The sequence below is a fragment of the Pogona vitticeps genome, chromosome 5 (assembly GCF_051106095.1).
Source record: "Pogona vitticeps strain Pit_001003342236 chromosome 5, PviZW2.1, whole genome shotgun sequence".
Classification (NCBI taxonomy): domain Eukaryota; kingdom Metazoa; phylum Chordata; class Lepidosauria; order Squamata; family Agamidae; genus Pogona; species Pogona vitticeps.
Window position 1 is genome coordinate 194,690,543 of NC_135787.1, and position 15,572 is coordinate 194,706,114.

General features: G+C 47.9%; 2 protein-coding genes across 4 annotated transcripts in view; both read left to right on the forward strand.

Moving 5' to 3' along the window:
* On the forward strand, positions 1-15,388 carry LOC140707810 (uncharacterized). 2 transcript variants are annotated; one of them, XM_073002429.2, is made up of 6 exons: positions 1-844; positions 1,488-1,636; positions 2,476-2,604; positions 9,866-9,953; positions 13,393-13,513; positions 13,930-15,388. In XM_073002429.2, the coding sequence occupies exons 1-6, from the start codon at positions 636-638 to the stop codon at positions 14,179-14,181; spliced, it is 948 nt and encodes a 315-aa protein (XP_072858530.2). In that variant the 5' UTR covers positions 1-635; the 3' UTR covers positions 14,182-15,388. The 2 variants fall into 2 exon arrangements, with proteins under 2 accessions (XP_072858530.2, XP_078232669.1); XM_078376543.1 differs by having other exon boundaries at positions 2,479-2,604.
* CALU (calumenin) overlaps positions 14,633-15,572 on the forward strand; it is a 20,289-nt gene continuing 19,349 nt past the window's right edge. The window contains exon 1 of one of the 2 annotated variants that reach the window (XM_020812443.3): positions 14,633-14,760. In XM_020812443.3, coding sequence (XP_020668102.3) covers positions 14,758-14,760 — 3 coding nt within the window. In that variant the 5' untranslated portion in view covers positions 14,633-14,757. The remainder of the gene's footprint in view (positions 14,761-15,572) is intronic. The other variant, XM_078376541.1, reaches the window with a different exon arrangement.

Consider the following 15,572-nt stretch of genomic DNA (forward strand, 5'->3'; position numbering starts at 1 on the left):
CAGCCTAAAATGTTGTGGGTAGGGGGAGACCTTGAGGGCCTTTTAGCTCCTCTAACAGTGCATCAAGAATGAGAGGTCTCTGGAGATGATAATGTATTGAGTTTATGTGTGTGTTTTTTTTTTCCAGGAGACATAATTCCCTCTACCATCTCTAGAACACTTCCGGCTTATTATTGCTTAGGAGAAGAGATCAGTGAAATATTTGCGGGCGCCAAACGGTTGCTATGAATCTCTCCTGAATTATTTGTAGACCTCAACAGAGGGGTGGATTCAGGCAGCGTAAACTTTTCCTGTTTTTGTGCATTCGTTGGTTTATTTCATGTCTGGCTTTATTTTCATCGCTTGCGTCCTACCCTTGTGCTTTTGCGGTCCTTGAGTTCAACAGGGAAAGCAGAGCGGCGCCATTGGGACCACAATGAACCCTCCAAGGGGAAACTCACCCGCTGCTCCTTAAACAGATCCGCCTTCTTCTCCATCCTCCGTCAAGTTTTGGGAGAACTTGTCCTGTAGATTTCTAGCCAAAGGGACAACAGGTGTCGCTCAGACCGGCTGAGCTTTCCATCGGTCTGGATGCCTCGTTCCTCTCTGTCTTCCAAACGGGTCTTCCTGTTGAGAAAAACCATGATGCTCCATTAATGCCCCAAAAGATTATAAAGAAAGAGACAACCAGGTCCCTTCGGGGAATCTTTTTAAACATGGGGGAAGGTATGAGCAGGAAGAAGAATCCGGAGTCGGGTCTGGAGACCATCCGGGCGTCCGCTGAGGAGCAACGGCAGGTCAGAAGCTGCGTTCATCCCACAATGGATGCGTTCATCCCACAACCCACACCCCTTTTTCGTCAGAGGTACGTCCGTCTGTCCCCTTGTTTGTCTGATAGACAAGGAGTTGTAGGTTCAGGTGAAAACACGAGGCCGTTTAGGCAGCCAGTAATGCAACAACACAGCACCAAATCCTACTTTTAATTCTCTTTACACACTGTTCTCTCAAGAGCGACAAAGTGCCCCTTTGCATAGTTACTTAGAAATATCCCTCTGCGGGGACTCCTGTTGGCCTGCGGCTACCACGCTGGCCTCTTCTTTCCGGAAGGCTACTCATGAGGCTGTGGCCACCTGTTGCATCCCACAGGGGATTTAAAGACTGTAGCCTAGTCTTCCTGAACCTAGGTCTCTGTCAACCCAGAATTGCTGGCAGAAGTCTCCCTGCAACCTCCAGAAAGGATGGATGGATTGATTTAAATTATTTTTATCCCGTCCTTCTCCTTAAGAAGGACCCAGGGTGGCCTTGCAGCATTCAAAGACGATATTTAAAAGCTAAAAACAGTAAGTATAAAAAGATTTAGAAGATTCAAACGAATGCCACATGGTAAACGGTAAACATGTTTGTTTGTTTGCTGTCTTTCTTTAAACCCCTTAGTGATACTGAAGTGGTGTTTGTGTACATTTCAAATAAAGGAAGTTCTGCTAGATATTCTGTTTTAATCTTAACAGCACCTGGACAACGGCCGGTCAAGTCGATTTCTCCTGGGTGAGCCCTTCTGCCCACCTCGATCTAGATGGTCCAGGAAGAACATCGGCTGGGAGCGAGGAGGACTGGGAGAAAAACCTTCCGTTTGAGGACTGCCAGGAGTTCTTTTCTGGTAATGCCTCCAAAAGCTGGATCGCCCACCCAGGAAGCAGCTGAATGGCTATTTGTTTCTACCGGGTTTCTCACTGTTCCTTTCAATATCCCACGGGCTGCACAACACTAGTACTAATCATGAGCAGATCTGATATTTTGACATGAGAATGGAATATGTTTTATTCAGCTGGAAGGGCGGGGGGTTTTTTGGTAGTGTTTCCACTGGCATTCTTTTATCTTGCTTCTGTCTTGTACAGAGTGCCTTTATCTGGTGACGCGCACAATCAAAGCGTGTGGTGTGGGCGTGAACTCTGCTCCTTTTGCCTGCCTTCTCCTTGCACTGGCAAGGACTACAGATGCCATGTAACGTGTAAATTGTACTTTTAAAAATAGCCTTACATGAATCCAGCTCTTCAAGACCCAATGAGCTATATAGTCAAGGATATTGAACAAACTTGCAGAGGTCATGTCAGCAGAGTATCGTTCTGTTGTCGTAGAGAATTCTTGGGGAAAAGATGAGGTCTGTGAAGTCCAGAGGTGGGAAAATATTGCCCCCATCCTCGAAAAGAGGAAAAAAGAAAGAGGATCTGTGTAAGGAGGGGAAAGGTTCCAGAACAAGAAATTAAGCAGTTGGCCCATGGGAATTTAGAAAAGAAAGCAGAAATCACCAGGAGCCAGCAGGGATTTGTTGAGAAAAAGTTAATCTTTTTTTCTTGGTAAGAGTTGCAGGCTTGTTGGACCAGGGAAGCAGTGTGGATGTTGTGTCTCTTGAGAGACGGCCAGTGTGGTGAAGAGCAGCCGATGCTCTGGGTGCAAAAGCTTCTTGCAAAATCACCCTGATCTGTGTTTGCCCCACAGAAGGTCCCCCGCTCCTGGTGAAGGTACCCCAAGCCGAGAAGAGATGGGAGTGCAGTGGCCGGGATGCATGGCTTGAATCCAGATCCCAAGACCGGACACGGTCCCTCTCCAAAGGAACCCAAACAGAAGGTAACACCGATGCATATGAGGTTGGCTAGGGATATGCCTGCATGAGAGGGACAGGAACTGGAAAGGGTTTGTCCACTCTCTCGGCAGTGGCTGCCTCTCTGTTCTCACATAAGAAGTTTGCATTTATTGCGAGTGGAACAACCTGCTGATTTCTGCAGAAAAGATGCGACGGGAATGAGCAGGCAGTGGCGCTGTACCCCATGCGCTGTCTGTCCTGGATTTTCTGCATTAAGCAATGAGGGAGAAGAAGAGACAGGGAAACGCAAGGAGGACAGGAGTAGAAGACAGCGGTGTCCCCTGTCATCTTCCGTGAACAAGGCAAGATGCTGCATCCTTGGCTCAGAAGAAGGTGGCAGGGATCAGTTCGTTTCATGCCAGGCTGGTGCCGAGGGGGAAATCAACCCCTGGCGGTAGCTGGGAAGCCCTCTGGGTCTCAGTCGGCCCGGAATGGCATCCCGCAGCCTCTTGCCAACTCTGGCACCCTCCAGAAGTGTGGGTTTGCAAAATCCCCTCAGCTCCTGCCCGGCAGGGATGCTGGTAGCTGCAATCCCACACCTCTGGAGGGTGCCAGATGAATGGGAGGCTGGCCTACGGTGTCGAAGGTAGCCGAGGGAGGAAGAGGAGGAGAAAACACCCATAGCTCAGGATCCTGGCTCCATCTGAACCGAGGGGGTGCTTCTAAGGAGGGAACCAGCTAATTTTGCCTGCAGAACTGGGCTCATGGAAGCAGGACTTGCTTGTCTGTTCCTTCGTGGCTGCTAGGTAAAGATGGCTGGCGCTGACGTGGCCAATTCCGGGGGGAAGGGGGGGTTTGGCCAGTGGCCTTGCCCGCCGTTGGGCAGGGTCTGGGTGTAGTACCAGATGCTCTGAGCCTGCCTGTCTAAACTCTGGGCTGGCCATTGGGTGCTTGCCTCTCTCAACCTGGTGGACCAGCAGTTCTGATCCAGCGTGTCCGGAAGGCATCCAGTGGCTGTGTAGGAATCCAGTTTTGGAGATGCTGTGCATCCGCTCCTGGTTTTAGTCCGCTTCATACAGGGTTCATAAAGATGTTGAACCCTATCACAAAAAAACAGGCTCATCTCTCAGATTGTGCCTGTAAAGTGCCCAGTAAAAGCCGGAGTGGATTCCTTAGCTCCTCACAATTGGAGTCCTCGCCAGCTGCCACTGGATGGGGAGAGGGTGCATCCAGGGATGGGGAATAGGGGATGTGTGGTACTACAAACCCCGCCAGCCTTAACTAGCATAGCAATAGTGGTGGATGATGGGAATGACTATTCCGTAACCTCTGAAGGCCACGTGTCTCTGTCCTCGCTCAGTTCTGAGGGTGGGGAGAAGTTAGCTTGCGATCTTCTGCTAGATCTCTGATCTGGGTGATTTGCCGGTGACCAGCTACAGTTTCTGAGCCCTGGTTTTTGAAACACACGGAGCGAAAGAAGTTCTCCTCATTGCTGGTCTCTCTTTAGTTCAGGGTTCTTTGGATGGTGAAGGGGTTGCTTTGGCCCAGATATTTACACGGACTCTCTTTTTGATTACAGTTTAGCGTGCAGTACAGTATTTAATCATTTGACTGTATAAAAGGACCCCTGTGCATCTCATCTTTTCCAGCCCTGTAGCTCATGGCATGAAGGGATGCGCCAGACCAGCAGTTGTCAGCTTTTAGCCTTCCAGATGTTTGGGACTTTTAACTCCCAGAAGCCTTTGGACAGACGGGGATTCTGGGGAGTTGTAGGCCAGAACATTGGGAGACTCAAACCTTGAAAAAACCCCTTGATTGGGGAAACAACGCCATTCAACAGGCTGAGCCACCATTTGGGGTCCAGACCTAAAGCCCTGACTTGCTGGGGGGGCCCTCTTATCTGTTGTGGATATTCTCCATTTTTTGGTAAAGAAACACCACCGCCACCCCCCACCCCTGTGTCAGATGTCTACCCATTTCATCTGTCAGGAACTGGAACGGGACACTTTCTTTGTGAAAGAAGAGAAACCCGTTGGCCTCCAGAAAGGGGAACTTTCCCCTGTCAGAGGGTGAGACAGGAAGGAAGTGGCTTTCTGCATCTGAAGTGGAACACAAAGAGGAACTGGAAAAAAAATCACAGGCCTGTTTGTGCTGTTTTGAAACACGTGCACGTGAAACGCCCGTACGCATGAGATACTTGGGAGTTTTAAAGTTCCGCCTTGTTATCGGTGGTCTTTCGTTCCCAGGAATTGGTTATCCACGGATACGTGTCATGGCCAGAGCAGCGTGGAGGTGTTTCCGTGATGTCCTGTGAAGCCACTTCTGACTTAAGGAAACCTTACCTAATAATGTCATCTCAAAATTGTCCATTTCTTAAACAGTCTTGTCCCAGTCTGGCAGTCTAAAGATCAGGGCTTCCTTCACTGAATCAGGCAGCTTCGACGTCTCCTTTTGCAAATATACACATTTGCAGGCAAATATCCCTGAGGTTTTGTTCCAGTTGCTGAATAAACAGCCCTATTCGTACTTATCTTCCTCATTCGCTCTCTGAGTGCCTTCTGACATTGAAGTCTCGTCTTCCAGCACCACCTCTTTTATTTACTAGAACTGCTAGGTAGCTCAGGGGTTGAGGTCTCTGGCTGTGGGACCAAAGGTTGGGAGTTCGATCCCCCCCTTGTGCTTCCTTGAGAGGGGCTGGACTTGATTACCTCTAGGGTCCCTTCCAGCTCTGCAGTTATAAGATTATTATTATTGAATTGCTGGATAGCTTGGTGGTTTAGTCATCTGGCTGCAGAGCCGGAGGTTGGGAGTTCGATCCCCCACAGGGCCTCCCTGATAGGGGCTGGACTTGAGGACCTCTAGGGTCCCTTCCAGCTCTGCAGTTCTAAGATTATTGTCTTTTAATGATGGAATATAAATCCATAATAATAAGAAGAAGGAGAAGCGCTCCAAACCAACACAATGAAAACTAAGATCCAAGGAATTCGTGCTAACAGCAAAGGTCGACTCTGCCAAGAAAAAGATCAAACCGTGTCACACCCCATCTGCGAATGCCCAAAGACTGCACAAAGAGATTACAAAATTAGACCTGATAGAGTGGCAAAATTAGTGCACTGGTCATTATGCAAAAATAGATCTTGCTGGCCTCCCAAAAACCCGCGGGAACGTCAGGTAGAGAAGGTGTCAGAAAAGGAGGAAGTCAAGATCTTGTGGGATTTCCGGATCGAAACGGACAGACACCTTGAACATAACACACCAGACACAGTAGTAATAGATGATTGACACGGCAATTCCAGGGGATGCCAGAGTCGAAAATAAAGAATTGGGAAAACTAACAAAAGTACAGAGACCTGGCCATTGAAACGTCTCACCTCTGGAAGAAACACGCTTCAGGGGTCCCCATCGTCATCGGGGCTTTGGGAACCATATCAAGAAACTTCACCCAGGACTATAAGCAGCTGCAGATCTCAGAAATCACACCACCATCAGAGTTACAAAAAAACAGCAATGTTAGGAACAGCATACAGGTTGTTGGTTAAAACTTTTATCTGTTATACAGTATAATAGCAGTCAATGTTTTTATCATTTTGATTGACCGTGCATGATATTTTGCCCCGTTTCCCCAAAAATAAGACCTAACCTGAAAATAAGCCCTAGTACGATTATTCAGGATGCTCATAATATAAGCCCTACCCCCAAAATAAGCCCCAGTTAAGTGAAACTCCCACCATCCACCCTTGTGCAGCAATGACAGATGATGTGACTGCATTTGAATAAATGTAGAGGGTTGTACATGACAAAAATAAAACCTCCCCTGAAAATAAGCCCTAATGTGTTTTTTTGGAGCAAAAATTAATATAAGACCCTGTCTTATTTTCGGGGAAACGGGGTAGAATGATAATACTGTACTGTTTTCATCAAAGAGTTTTTGAGGTGCAGAGCTTCCAGAAGTGTCTTTCTGCACCACTCTGACCTTCCTGCCTTGGGTGGCCCTCCTGGACGTCTGGGCTTTTTAGCAGATTCAAGCCTTCTGCCCGGACGCTGCTTTCAGGTTCCCTGAGACGCTCGCCCCAGGAAGAGGCATCGGGAAGAGGATGTGCGCGTGTATACAGTGGTGCCTCGCTAGACAGTTACTCCGCATGACAGTTTTTTCGCTAGACATTGACTTTTTGCGATAGCTATAGCGATCCACAAAACAGTGATTCCTATGGGGGAATTTCGCTGGACCATGTTTGGTCCCTGCTTCACAAACCAATTTTCGCTAGATGACGATTTTGATAGCTCCCTCCGTGCTCGCAAAACGGGTGTTTTCGGGACCTAAGCTTTGCAAGACCGCTATTTAAACAGCTGCAGTTTGTCTTCAGGGAAGTCCCATGGATTTCAGTAGAAAGAGACTCGGAAGAGCAGCGATAAAGCAATCACAAAAAGATCATTGCACGTAAGAAGGTGCCGCTGGAAACCAAGACTAAGATCGGCCACACTCTTCTATTTCCAGTCACCATGCATTAGGTGTGGAAGCTGGACTTGAAGAAAGCCGACGGATGGAGGGGAGAAATGATCTGTTTGAAACGAGGTGCTGGAGGAGAGCTTGGTGGACCCCTTGGCCGGCCAGAATGAGGAGCAAGTGGGTCCCAGATCAAATCCAGTCTGAACTATCTCTGGAGGGAAAAAATGATGAAACTGAGGTTGTCCCCTTTGGGGCACATCACAAGAAGGCAAAGGATGGACAAGAATGCTGGGAAAGGTGGAGAGCAGCAGGAAAAGAGGAGAACCAAATACGAGATGGATTGACTCAAGGAAACCACAGGCTTGAGTTTGCAAGAGCTGAGCTGAGCAGTTGAGGACGGGACCTTTTGGAGATCGTTCATTCATAGGGTTGCCATGAATTGGAGGCCGTCTCTGGCTACGGGACCAAAGGTTGGGAGTTCAATCCCCCCCCCCATGGTGCCTCCTTGGTGGGGGTTGGACTCAGTGATCCAGAGGGCCCCTTCCAGCCCTTGCAGTTGTTATTTTATTAAATTAAGGTGGAAACCAGAGCACAGAAGTGTTGTTTTGCTTGGACAACAGTTCCCATAACCCCCAGCCAAAGCGGGAAGCCACGGCCTTCAGTTTTGCAAGACCCGCACAACTCTCTTCCTAAGAGGGACCTTTGGAGGCCACCAACTCACTGGGTCAGCCAGGAGTTGGAAGTGGCTTCACGGCACATCCAAACGAATGAAGATCCGCTGGCCTTCTCGTCCAGAAGTTCGTCTCGCCCGGCTTAGGCCACAATAAATAACGAAGCTACAAGATCAAAACGGAGACCTCCAATATAAAAAAGAGCAAATAAAAAAATTAATTAAAGAATATTATGCCAATCTCTATGACACTCAAGAAGTTTCTCTTGAAAAGATAATACAATACATTAAAAAAGCAAATCTCCCTAAAGTACCAGAAAACATTAAAAATCTCCTAAATGAGAAAATAACAATGATGGAAGTAACGGAAGCAATTAAAAAACAAAAAAATGATAAGACTCCAGGACCAGACGGATTACCAGCGGAATTTTATAAACCCTTCCAATACTGTATATAATAAGCTTACCAATAAAAGAGGTCTGCAATGAAGTCCTACTAGAAGCTAAAATACCCAAGACATGGCTAGAGGCATATATCACGTTAATACCAAAAGAAGATACAGACTCCACACATATAAAAAAATTTAGACCAATATCACTGTTGAATGTGGACTATAAAATCTTTGCAGTAATTATAGCGGAAAGATTGAAAAAGTTTTTAATGGAGTTCATCCATTCAGATCAAAACGGATTTTTGCCAAAAAGACAACTAAGGTATGACCTAAGGATAATTTTGGACATATTAGAATATTATGAGGTACATTCAGAGAAGCAAACATTATCAGCCTTTGAGGGGCCACCGGAGTCTCTGCAGTCTGTCCCTTAGAAAATTGAGTATGTTATAGACAAAAATGCTGCTGTTGTTTTTCGGTAAACAAATACAGCCCCATCGTTCAGGGGGGTATAAATGGGACACTTTTTTCCCTTCCAGTTGTTGATGCCTGAGTCCTTGTAATGGGTGCTTCCTTTGCCACAAGAGGGCCCCTTTTACTCTGTTTTCCAGCTCTTAATGCTTGCAAACTTCCTGGGACAGAATTTTTTTTTTTCTGCTGTAGCTCATCTCCATTGTGTTCTTAGATTTGGGACTCCCCCCCCCCCCGTCCCTTTAAGATGTTCAGGAGAGCGCACATTTCTTGCAGTTAATCAAATGACTTCTTTTTCCTCCAGGAAAGGGGTTTGCTCTGCAATCAGGCTTACAAATAAAGCCTTTTTTTTTTTTGGCGTACCTTCCAGGGGCTAATCACACAACCGAGCACGCTAAAGGCCAGATGCGTGGGTGCGGGAAATCATAGGCTGTGTCAAATGGATGTCTTTTACCATTAGGATATGTAGGCATCCTTTAGTCTCAAGAGACTGTGGTAGCGTGCTCTGAATGGAGGACTTGGAACAGCGTCTAGTGCGGCTGAGAAGGCCAATTCAAGAGTGACCATCCCTTCCACACTGAAGACAAAATACAGCCTGTCCCCTGTCCAGCTCCCTGATTTTGCTGCTTTCCGGACGGCCTCTTGGCCTCAGTCTGCTGGACGAGGGTCTCTTCAAATTGGGAGAGGCTGTGATGCAACGCCTGCCTCCAGGCCGAAGGCTCTGATGTCAGGGTTTCCCATCTGTTGAGGTCCATTCCTAAGGCCTTCAGATCCTGCTTACAGATATCCTTGTATCACAGCTGTGGTCTCCCTCTAGGGCAATTTTCCTGCACTCATTCTCCATCCAGGAGATCGTTTCGAATCCGACCATCAACCATTCTCACGACATGCCCGAGCCAATGTAGACGGCACTGTTTCAGTAATGTATACATGCTAAAAATTCCAGCTCGTTCTAGGACTACTCTATTGGGAACTTTGTCCTGCCAGGTGATGCCAAAAATGCGTCGGAGGCAACGCATATGGAAGGTATTCAGCTTCCTCTTCTGCCGTGCACAAAGGGTCCAGGACTCACTGCAGGACAGGAGTGTGCCCAGGACACAGGCTCTATAGACCTGGATTTTGGTGTATGCCATCAATTTCTTTTTAAGCCATGCTCTCTTTAGTCTAGGATACTATTAGGATATCAGGATAATATTTAAAAATGGAAATATTAGGTTAACATTTCTGTTTTTAAAAAGCATGTTGATGTGTCTGACTCTCTCTCCCCAGAGTAGAATCGGTCTGTACTATGCAAGCACAATCTTTGTTTTTTTTCTGCAGTTTCAGCTGCCTGTTCCCACTATGAAGAGTGGCGTGATTTCCAGGGTGAGAGGGATCCCCGTTATTCTGTCTACATGCCGGAAATGGCGAAACGGTAACCCACATCCATAGCTTTGGGGAAGGGAAGCTTCTGCCTGTGGCTGATTTTGTAAGGGTGAGGGTGATCTTCTTTGACTCATTAGCTCTTCGGCATGCCAGCAGAGGTGGCCATCACCCCAGGTGGTTTGATAATAAGTAATTCTTGGGATGTGAGCGTTTTTCCACGGTACAGAGGAGTGGGCGGGTGGGACATCCTAAGGAATGATGATGCCGGAGGCAAAGTGAACCTCCCGCAGCAGCCTGGCCAGGGAGGTGCTAGGGAAGCTACGCATTCTGCGTGCTATTTCCCGATACCTCGCCACTGGTCCTGCCACCCAAAGGAACTGCCTCCCTCTGCTTGGTGGCACCGCTGGCTTTAAAAAAATCTTCAGGCTGTGTTGCCGATTCGTAGAGCTCAGGAAAGTTACAGTGGCACCTTGCTAGACAGTTACCCCACATGACAGGTTTTTCGCTAGACATTGACTTTTTGCGATCGCTATAGCGATTCGCAAACCAGTGATTCCTATGGGGGAATTTCGCTGGACAATGTTTGGTCCCTGCTTCGCAAACCGATTTTTGCTAGACAATGATTTTGACAGCTCCCTCCGCGCTTGCAAAATGGGTGTTTTCGGGACCTAAGCTTCGCAAGACAGTGATTTAAACAGCTGATCAGTGGTTCGCAAAGCGGCTTTCCTATGGCCGATCTTTGCTAGACAACAACGATTCTTTCCCATTGGAACACATTAAACAGGTTTCAATGCATTCCAATGGGGAAATGCTGTTCGCTAGACAATGATTTCACTAAACAGCGATTTCAGTGGAACTGATTGTCATCGTCTAGCGAGGCACCACTGTACTTGTCTGGAGTATGGCTCTGAGGATTTCCCAGTCAGCCTGCACATGCCCATCAGCCATAGAAATAAAGTGACAGGCTGCAGAGCAGACGGTTCCCCTCCCCCCTCCCCCCAAATACCTCATGGGTCATCTCCAAGTGCAGTCTGCGTGCGAGGCATGGCATGAGTCTGGTCACGGCAGAGCAAGGCAGCGAGCAGATTGAGCCCCCTCCTTCTGATTGATTTACCCCCTTCAAGGTCCTTTTCCTGTTTCCCCTTCTGAACGTAGAGCTGCTGCTGTGTTTATTGTTTACGAGGTTTTTTTTTAATCCACATATTGGTTAGGAACTTATCTGTGCATTAAAGATGAATCACAAAGCAAAGCAGGGTGCTTATACAGTATACTGCTCTATAGTGCTGAAACGTTCCCTGGGAGGTTTATAGTTTCATTATGCAGGCTACACATTGCTCCCCCTTCCCCCAGTGAGCTGGGCGCTGATTTTACCAACCTCGAAAGGATGGAAGGCTGAGACCGCCTTGAGCCGGATACCCAAGCCTGTTGGCATTGAACTCAGGTTGCGAGCAGAGTCTTCACTGCCGTTTAACCACTGGGCCATCAGCTCCTTATTGTGAAACGCTGCCCAGATCCCAAGATTTGCTGCCCCAACTGTTCGTTCGTTCGTTCGTTCGTTCGTTCATGCATGCATGCATGCATGCATGCATGCATTCATTCATTCATTCATTCATTCATTCATTCATTCATTTTATACCCCACCCATCTAGACTGAAGTCTACTCTGGGTGGCTAACAACAGTACAAATAATGACAATATAAAATACAGCATCAACAATAATAATACAAGAGATGGCAATGAAGTAAATTAGGTATCGGCAGGAGGGAAGGCCTGCCTGAAAAGCCAGGTCTTAAATTGGCTTAAAAATGTCCAGTGAGGGAGCCGGACAAATTTCTGGGGGGAGATTGTTCCAGAGCTGAGGGGCCACTGCCGAGAAGGCCTGGTTTCTTGTTCTTTCTCTCCGGGCCTCCCTTGGCGTCAGGCCCCTCAGCCGTCCCTGCTGGCTATGTCGGGTGATTTGGGTAGATCTCGGTGGGAGGACACATTCCACTAGATATCGAGGTCCTAAATCGTAGTCCTTTGGTCTAGATGGGTGGGATAGAAATCTAATAAATAAATAAATTTAAGGCTTTATATGTCATCATTAACACTTTGAAATCAATGCGGAAAGGAATGGGCAGCCAATGCAGGGCAGCCAGAGTGGGGGAGATATGTTGATGTTTTCTCACCCCAGTAAGAAGTCTGGCCACCGCGTTCTACACCATTTGAAGGTTCCACATCAATCTCTGAGGTAGCCCCACATAGAGCACATTACAGTAGTCTAATCTCGAGACTACAAGCGCATGGACCAGAGTGGTGAGGGCCGCCGCATCAAGATAGGAATGCAGGTGGGCAATCCACCAAAGCTGGAAGTAGGTGGAGCTGACGCTACCTGGGTTTCCATAGTAAGTGCCGGATCCAGATAGACCCGCAAGCTGCGAACCTCACTCTTCGTGATGAGAGTCACCCCCCCAAAAAAGAGAGGGAGTTTCCCAGACCACTGATGGAGGGGTCACCCACCCTCAGGACCTCCGTCTTGTCCGGGTTCAGCATCAGACCATTCACCTGCATCCACTGCAATACAGCCTCCAGAGAGTGCTGAAGGGATGCAATGCATTCCACTGTTGTTGGGAAAAAAGGAGATGTAGAGCTGGGTGCCATCAGCGTACTGATGGCATGAAGCCCCCCACCCCCTGATGACCTGATCCAGCGGCCTCAGGTAGATATTAAACAGCATTGGGGAGATAGAGCCCTGTGGGACCCCACAATTGAGACTCCACGGGGATGATACAGTCTCCCCAAGCTGTACTTTCTGAGGATGGTCCTCCAAGAAGGATCGGAGCCAGGCAAGCGCCAGGCCACCGATTCCCAGCTCAGAGAGCCTCCCCAGGAGGATACCATGGTTGACAGCATCAAAGGTGGCTGAGATATCATGGAGGACCAACAGAGACATTTTGCCCCGTCAGCCTCCCTCAACAGGTCATCAAACAGGGCGACCAATGCCGTTTCCATACCATGTTGCGCCCTGAAGCCCAACTGAAATGGATCCAGGGCATTGGTCTCATCCAAAAGGGCCTGGAGCAGATCGGCCACCACCCTCTCTACTGCTTTGCTAAGGAAAGAAACATTGGCGATGGGCCTAGAATGGCCAATGTCGTCCGCCGCCAAGCTTGGTTTCTTCATATGCCTTTCTTCTCTCCAAAGAGACCCAGAGTGTCACAGAACACCAAAACCATATACTGTATCTAACATACAAAATAAAATATTTCATATACAGTATAGAAATGATGAAATGCAGTAAAAGTTAGCTACAACACAAACATTTTTTTCCGTATATCTATTGAGTTATAAATATATCTATAAATGAACATATGGCCCTAAGACTGAGCATTCTCCCGGTCAGCTCCGTGGCGCTGTGTTCTGGGGAAGAACAGGGAAGCCTGTGCGGGAGGCGTTTTCTGCCCTTTTCTGCCGGTTCTGGGACCTTGTTTTCTTCCTCTCTTGGGCAGCTCCGAGAAGGCGATTCAACAAGGACTGAAGGAGTTCTTTGGCTTCTTGACGCTCCTGATGAAGGTGCCCACCCTGTTCATGGTGGAGCTGATCCATTTTCTCAGCAAAGTTGTTTTCCAGGTGAGAGGGCGTTGTCATGGCTCTGCAGAAGGACTTTATTTAGAAATGGGGAAAAATGCACAGTTTAGGGACGGGGAAAGGATAGGACCCCAAGCACCATCAGAGTTTGCTTGCCTTTGACCATGCTGTTTGGAGCATTCCACATTTGCTATTATTGACTGTAACGAACCCTTAGCGGGAGGGTTTCACTTTCTGAAAATGGGAAAAGACCCATACAAGCACTGGGGAATCATCAGATGACAATATCTTGGGGAAAGAGGCATAGCCAGCTAGGAATTTAGGGCAAGCCAGATTCAACTCTCAAGAAGGCCTGGATTTCCAACCCTGGATCTGAATGTCCCTACCCTTGCCCTGGGCAGAGGCTTCTCAAATCCGTTTGGGCTTCTAGCCATGCTCCTCCGCTTCCTCTTTTTCAGGGGCTGGTGGTGGATCTCATCACTGCAATAGGAGAGGAGATGCTGGAGCCCCTCCTGGCGGCTTTGCTCCACAGCATCTTCCAGCCCCTGATGATTTTCCTGCTAAATGTTCTCTCTGGGGTCCGGGACCTGAGCTGCCCAGTCATGGACATCTTGAAGGGCCTCTCTTTGCAAGTGGCTGTCGTGCTGAAGGCTATCCGACTGGTCGAAATCCACAACTGTCCAGAGACGCCTCGTGCCGAACAGGTCTAGTGCAGAGGCGGGACTAGAGCGAACCCACTCTGAAATGCCCAGTATTTGGGAATCCCTCTTGCTGGCAACCGGATGGCGCTGACAGCCTGGCTGAGAACGGAGGATGCTCCAGGATGGCTGGTTTCTCCTGCTTGGTGGGGTTCAACCTGTTCTGGGTGGGGTTGCCCTCATCCTGAAGAGGCAGCCGTGCAGGTTGGGAATGCTCCCAGATGGGAATGTTCATGACGGGAAGCACAAATAGATTTTCTGGCATGGAATACTTGGGCTGAGGCTCCACATTGGGCCATTGATACCGGCTTGGATTACTAGTGTGTGTTTTGCATGGGGCTGCCCTTGGAAACCATTGGGAGACTATTGTCCATGCCAAATAACAGCTGCAAGAGTAGACACTGGGAACTTAACCACTAGTGCTAAAGCATCTTTACTGGCTCTCAGTCTCTTTTTCGGGGTGTATTCCAGGCGCACCACAACCTTGCGATCTGCCTACAGCAAGTGCCGAGATCTGAACCGGCCTGTCTCCTAGGCTTTGTAGTCATTCTGTGGAGGAGGGTTGTGTCCCTCCCCTGGCCACCACCTATGGTAAGAGACGTTCCGCTTTCATTGATTTGAAAAATACTTGGGAGCGAGGCTGAATAGGTTCTGGAAATAAAACAGTTTGGGAAAGTTACTTTTTGGGACCACCGCTCCCAGAAACTCTTAGCCAGCATGGCCATGAATCATCTATTTTTGTATATTTCAAAAAATTTCAAAAAATTCAATTCACCTCTGGGCCTCTTTGAACTGTTTCAAAAGTGGTTGACACAAATTACCCTCCAGCTTTCCAGTTGTCACAAATTTGCACAATGGAACAATCACAGCACATTACTAGCTGTTGAAGATAACTCTGGTCAGGGTGTGCTTGTAGGCAAGGAAGTGTGGCTGACCACCTCTGGCTATCTGCTGAATGGCCAGGCGGTTATTGATATGTAGCAAAGGCAGGGTCTCTGGTCATTGGTCTGTTCTTTTTCCCCCCTTTTCTTTTCAGCAGTATCCTCTTGGCTTAAATGTGTCACTGCATAAAATCAGAACACATTTCTGTTTCATTTAACTGATCATGTAGAATGTCTGTTGTGCTCTGCTTACAAAACGGGAGTTCCCTGTGAGCAGGTAACTTTTGTACAAAAATGGAAGGGCTGATCAATTCCCAATAAATTTGAATATGTTGGAATTTTGCATAGATCACGAGCTGAACTGTTAGAGGCTAAATAACAAAAGTGTGTTTCAGTGTTCTATCAGATTTATTACAGCATCAGCTGTCGTAACCTGTAACCCCCTTCATTGGGTATACAAGGAGATAATCTAACATTTCAGGAATCAGTGCAGTACACATGATGGTCAGGGCAATGAGGTCA

Bases quoted from the DNA above. Each gene is read 5' to 3' on its own strand.
- LOC140707810 (XM_073002429.2), top strand. From the start codon at position 636: ATGCCCCAAAAGATTATAAAGAAAGAGACAACCAGGTCCCTTCGGGGA. The intron at 1,637-2,475 runs GTAATGCCTCCA...TTTGCCCCACAG, and splicing joins CTGCCAGGAGTTCTTTTCTG to AAGGTCCCCCGCTCCTGGTG. The intron at 13,514-13,929 runs GTGAGAGGGCGT...CCTCTTTTTCAG, and splicing joins TCAGCAAAGTTGTTTTCCAG to GGGCTGGTGGTGGATCTCAT.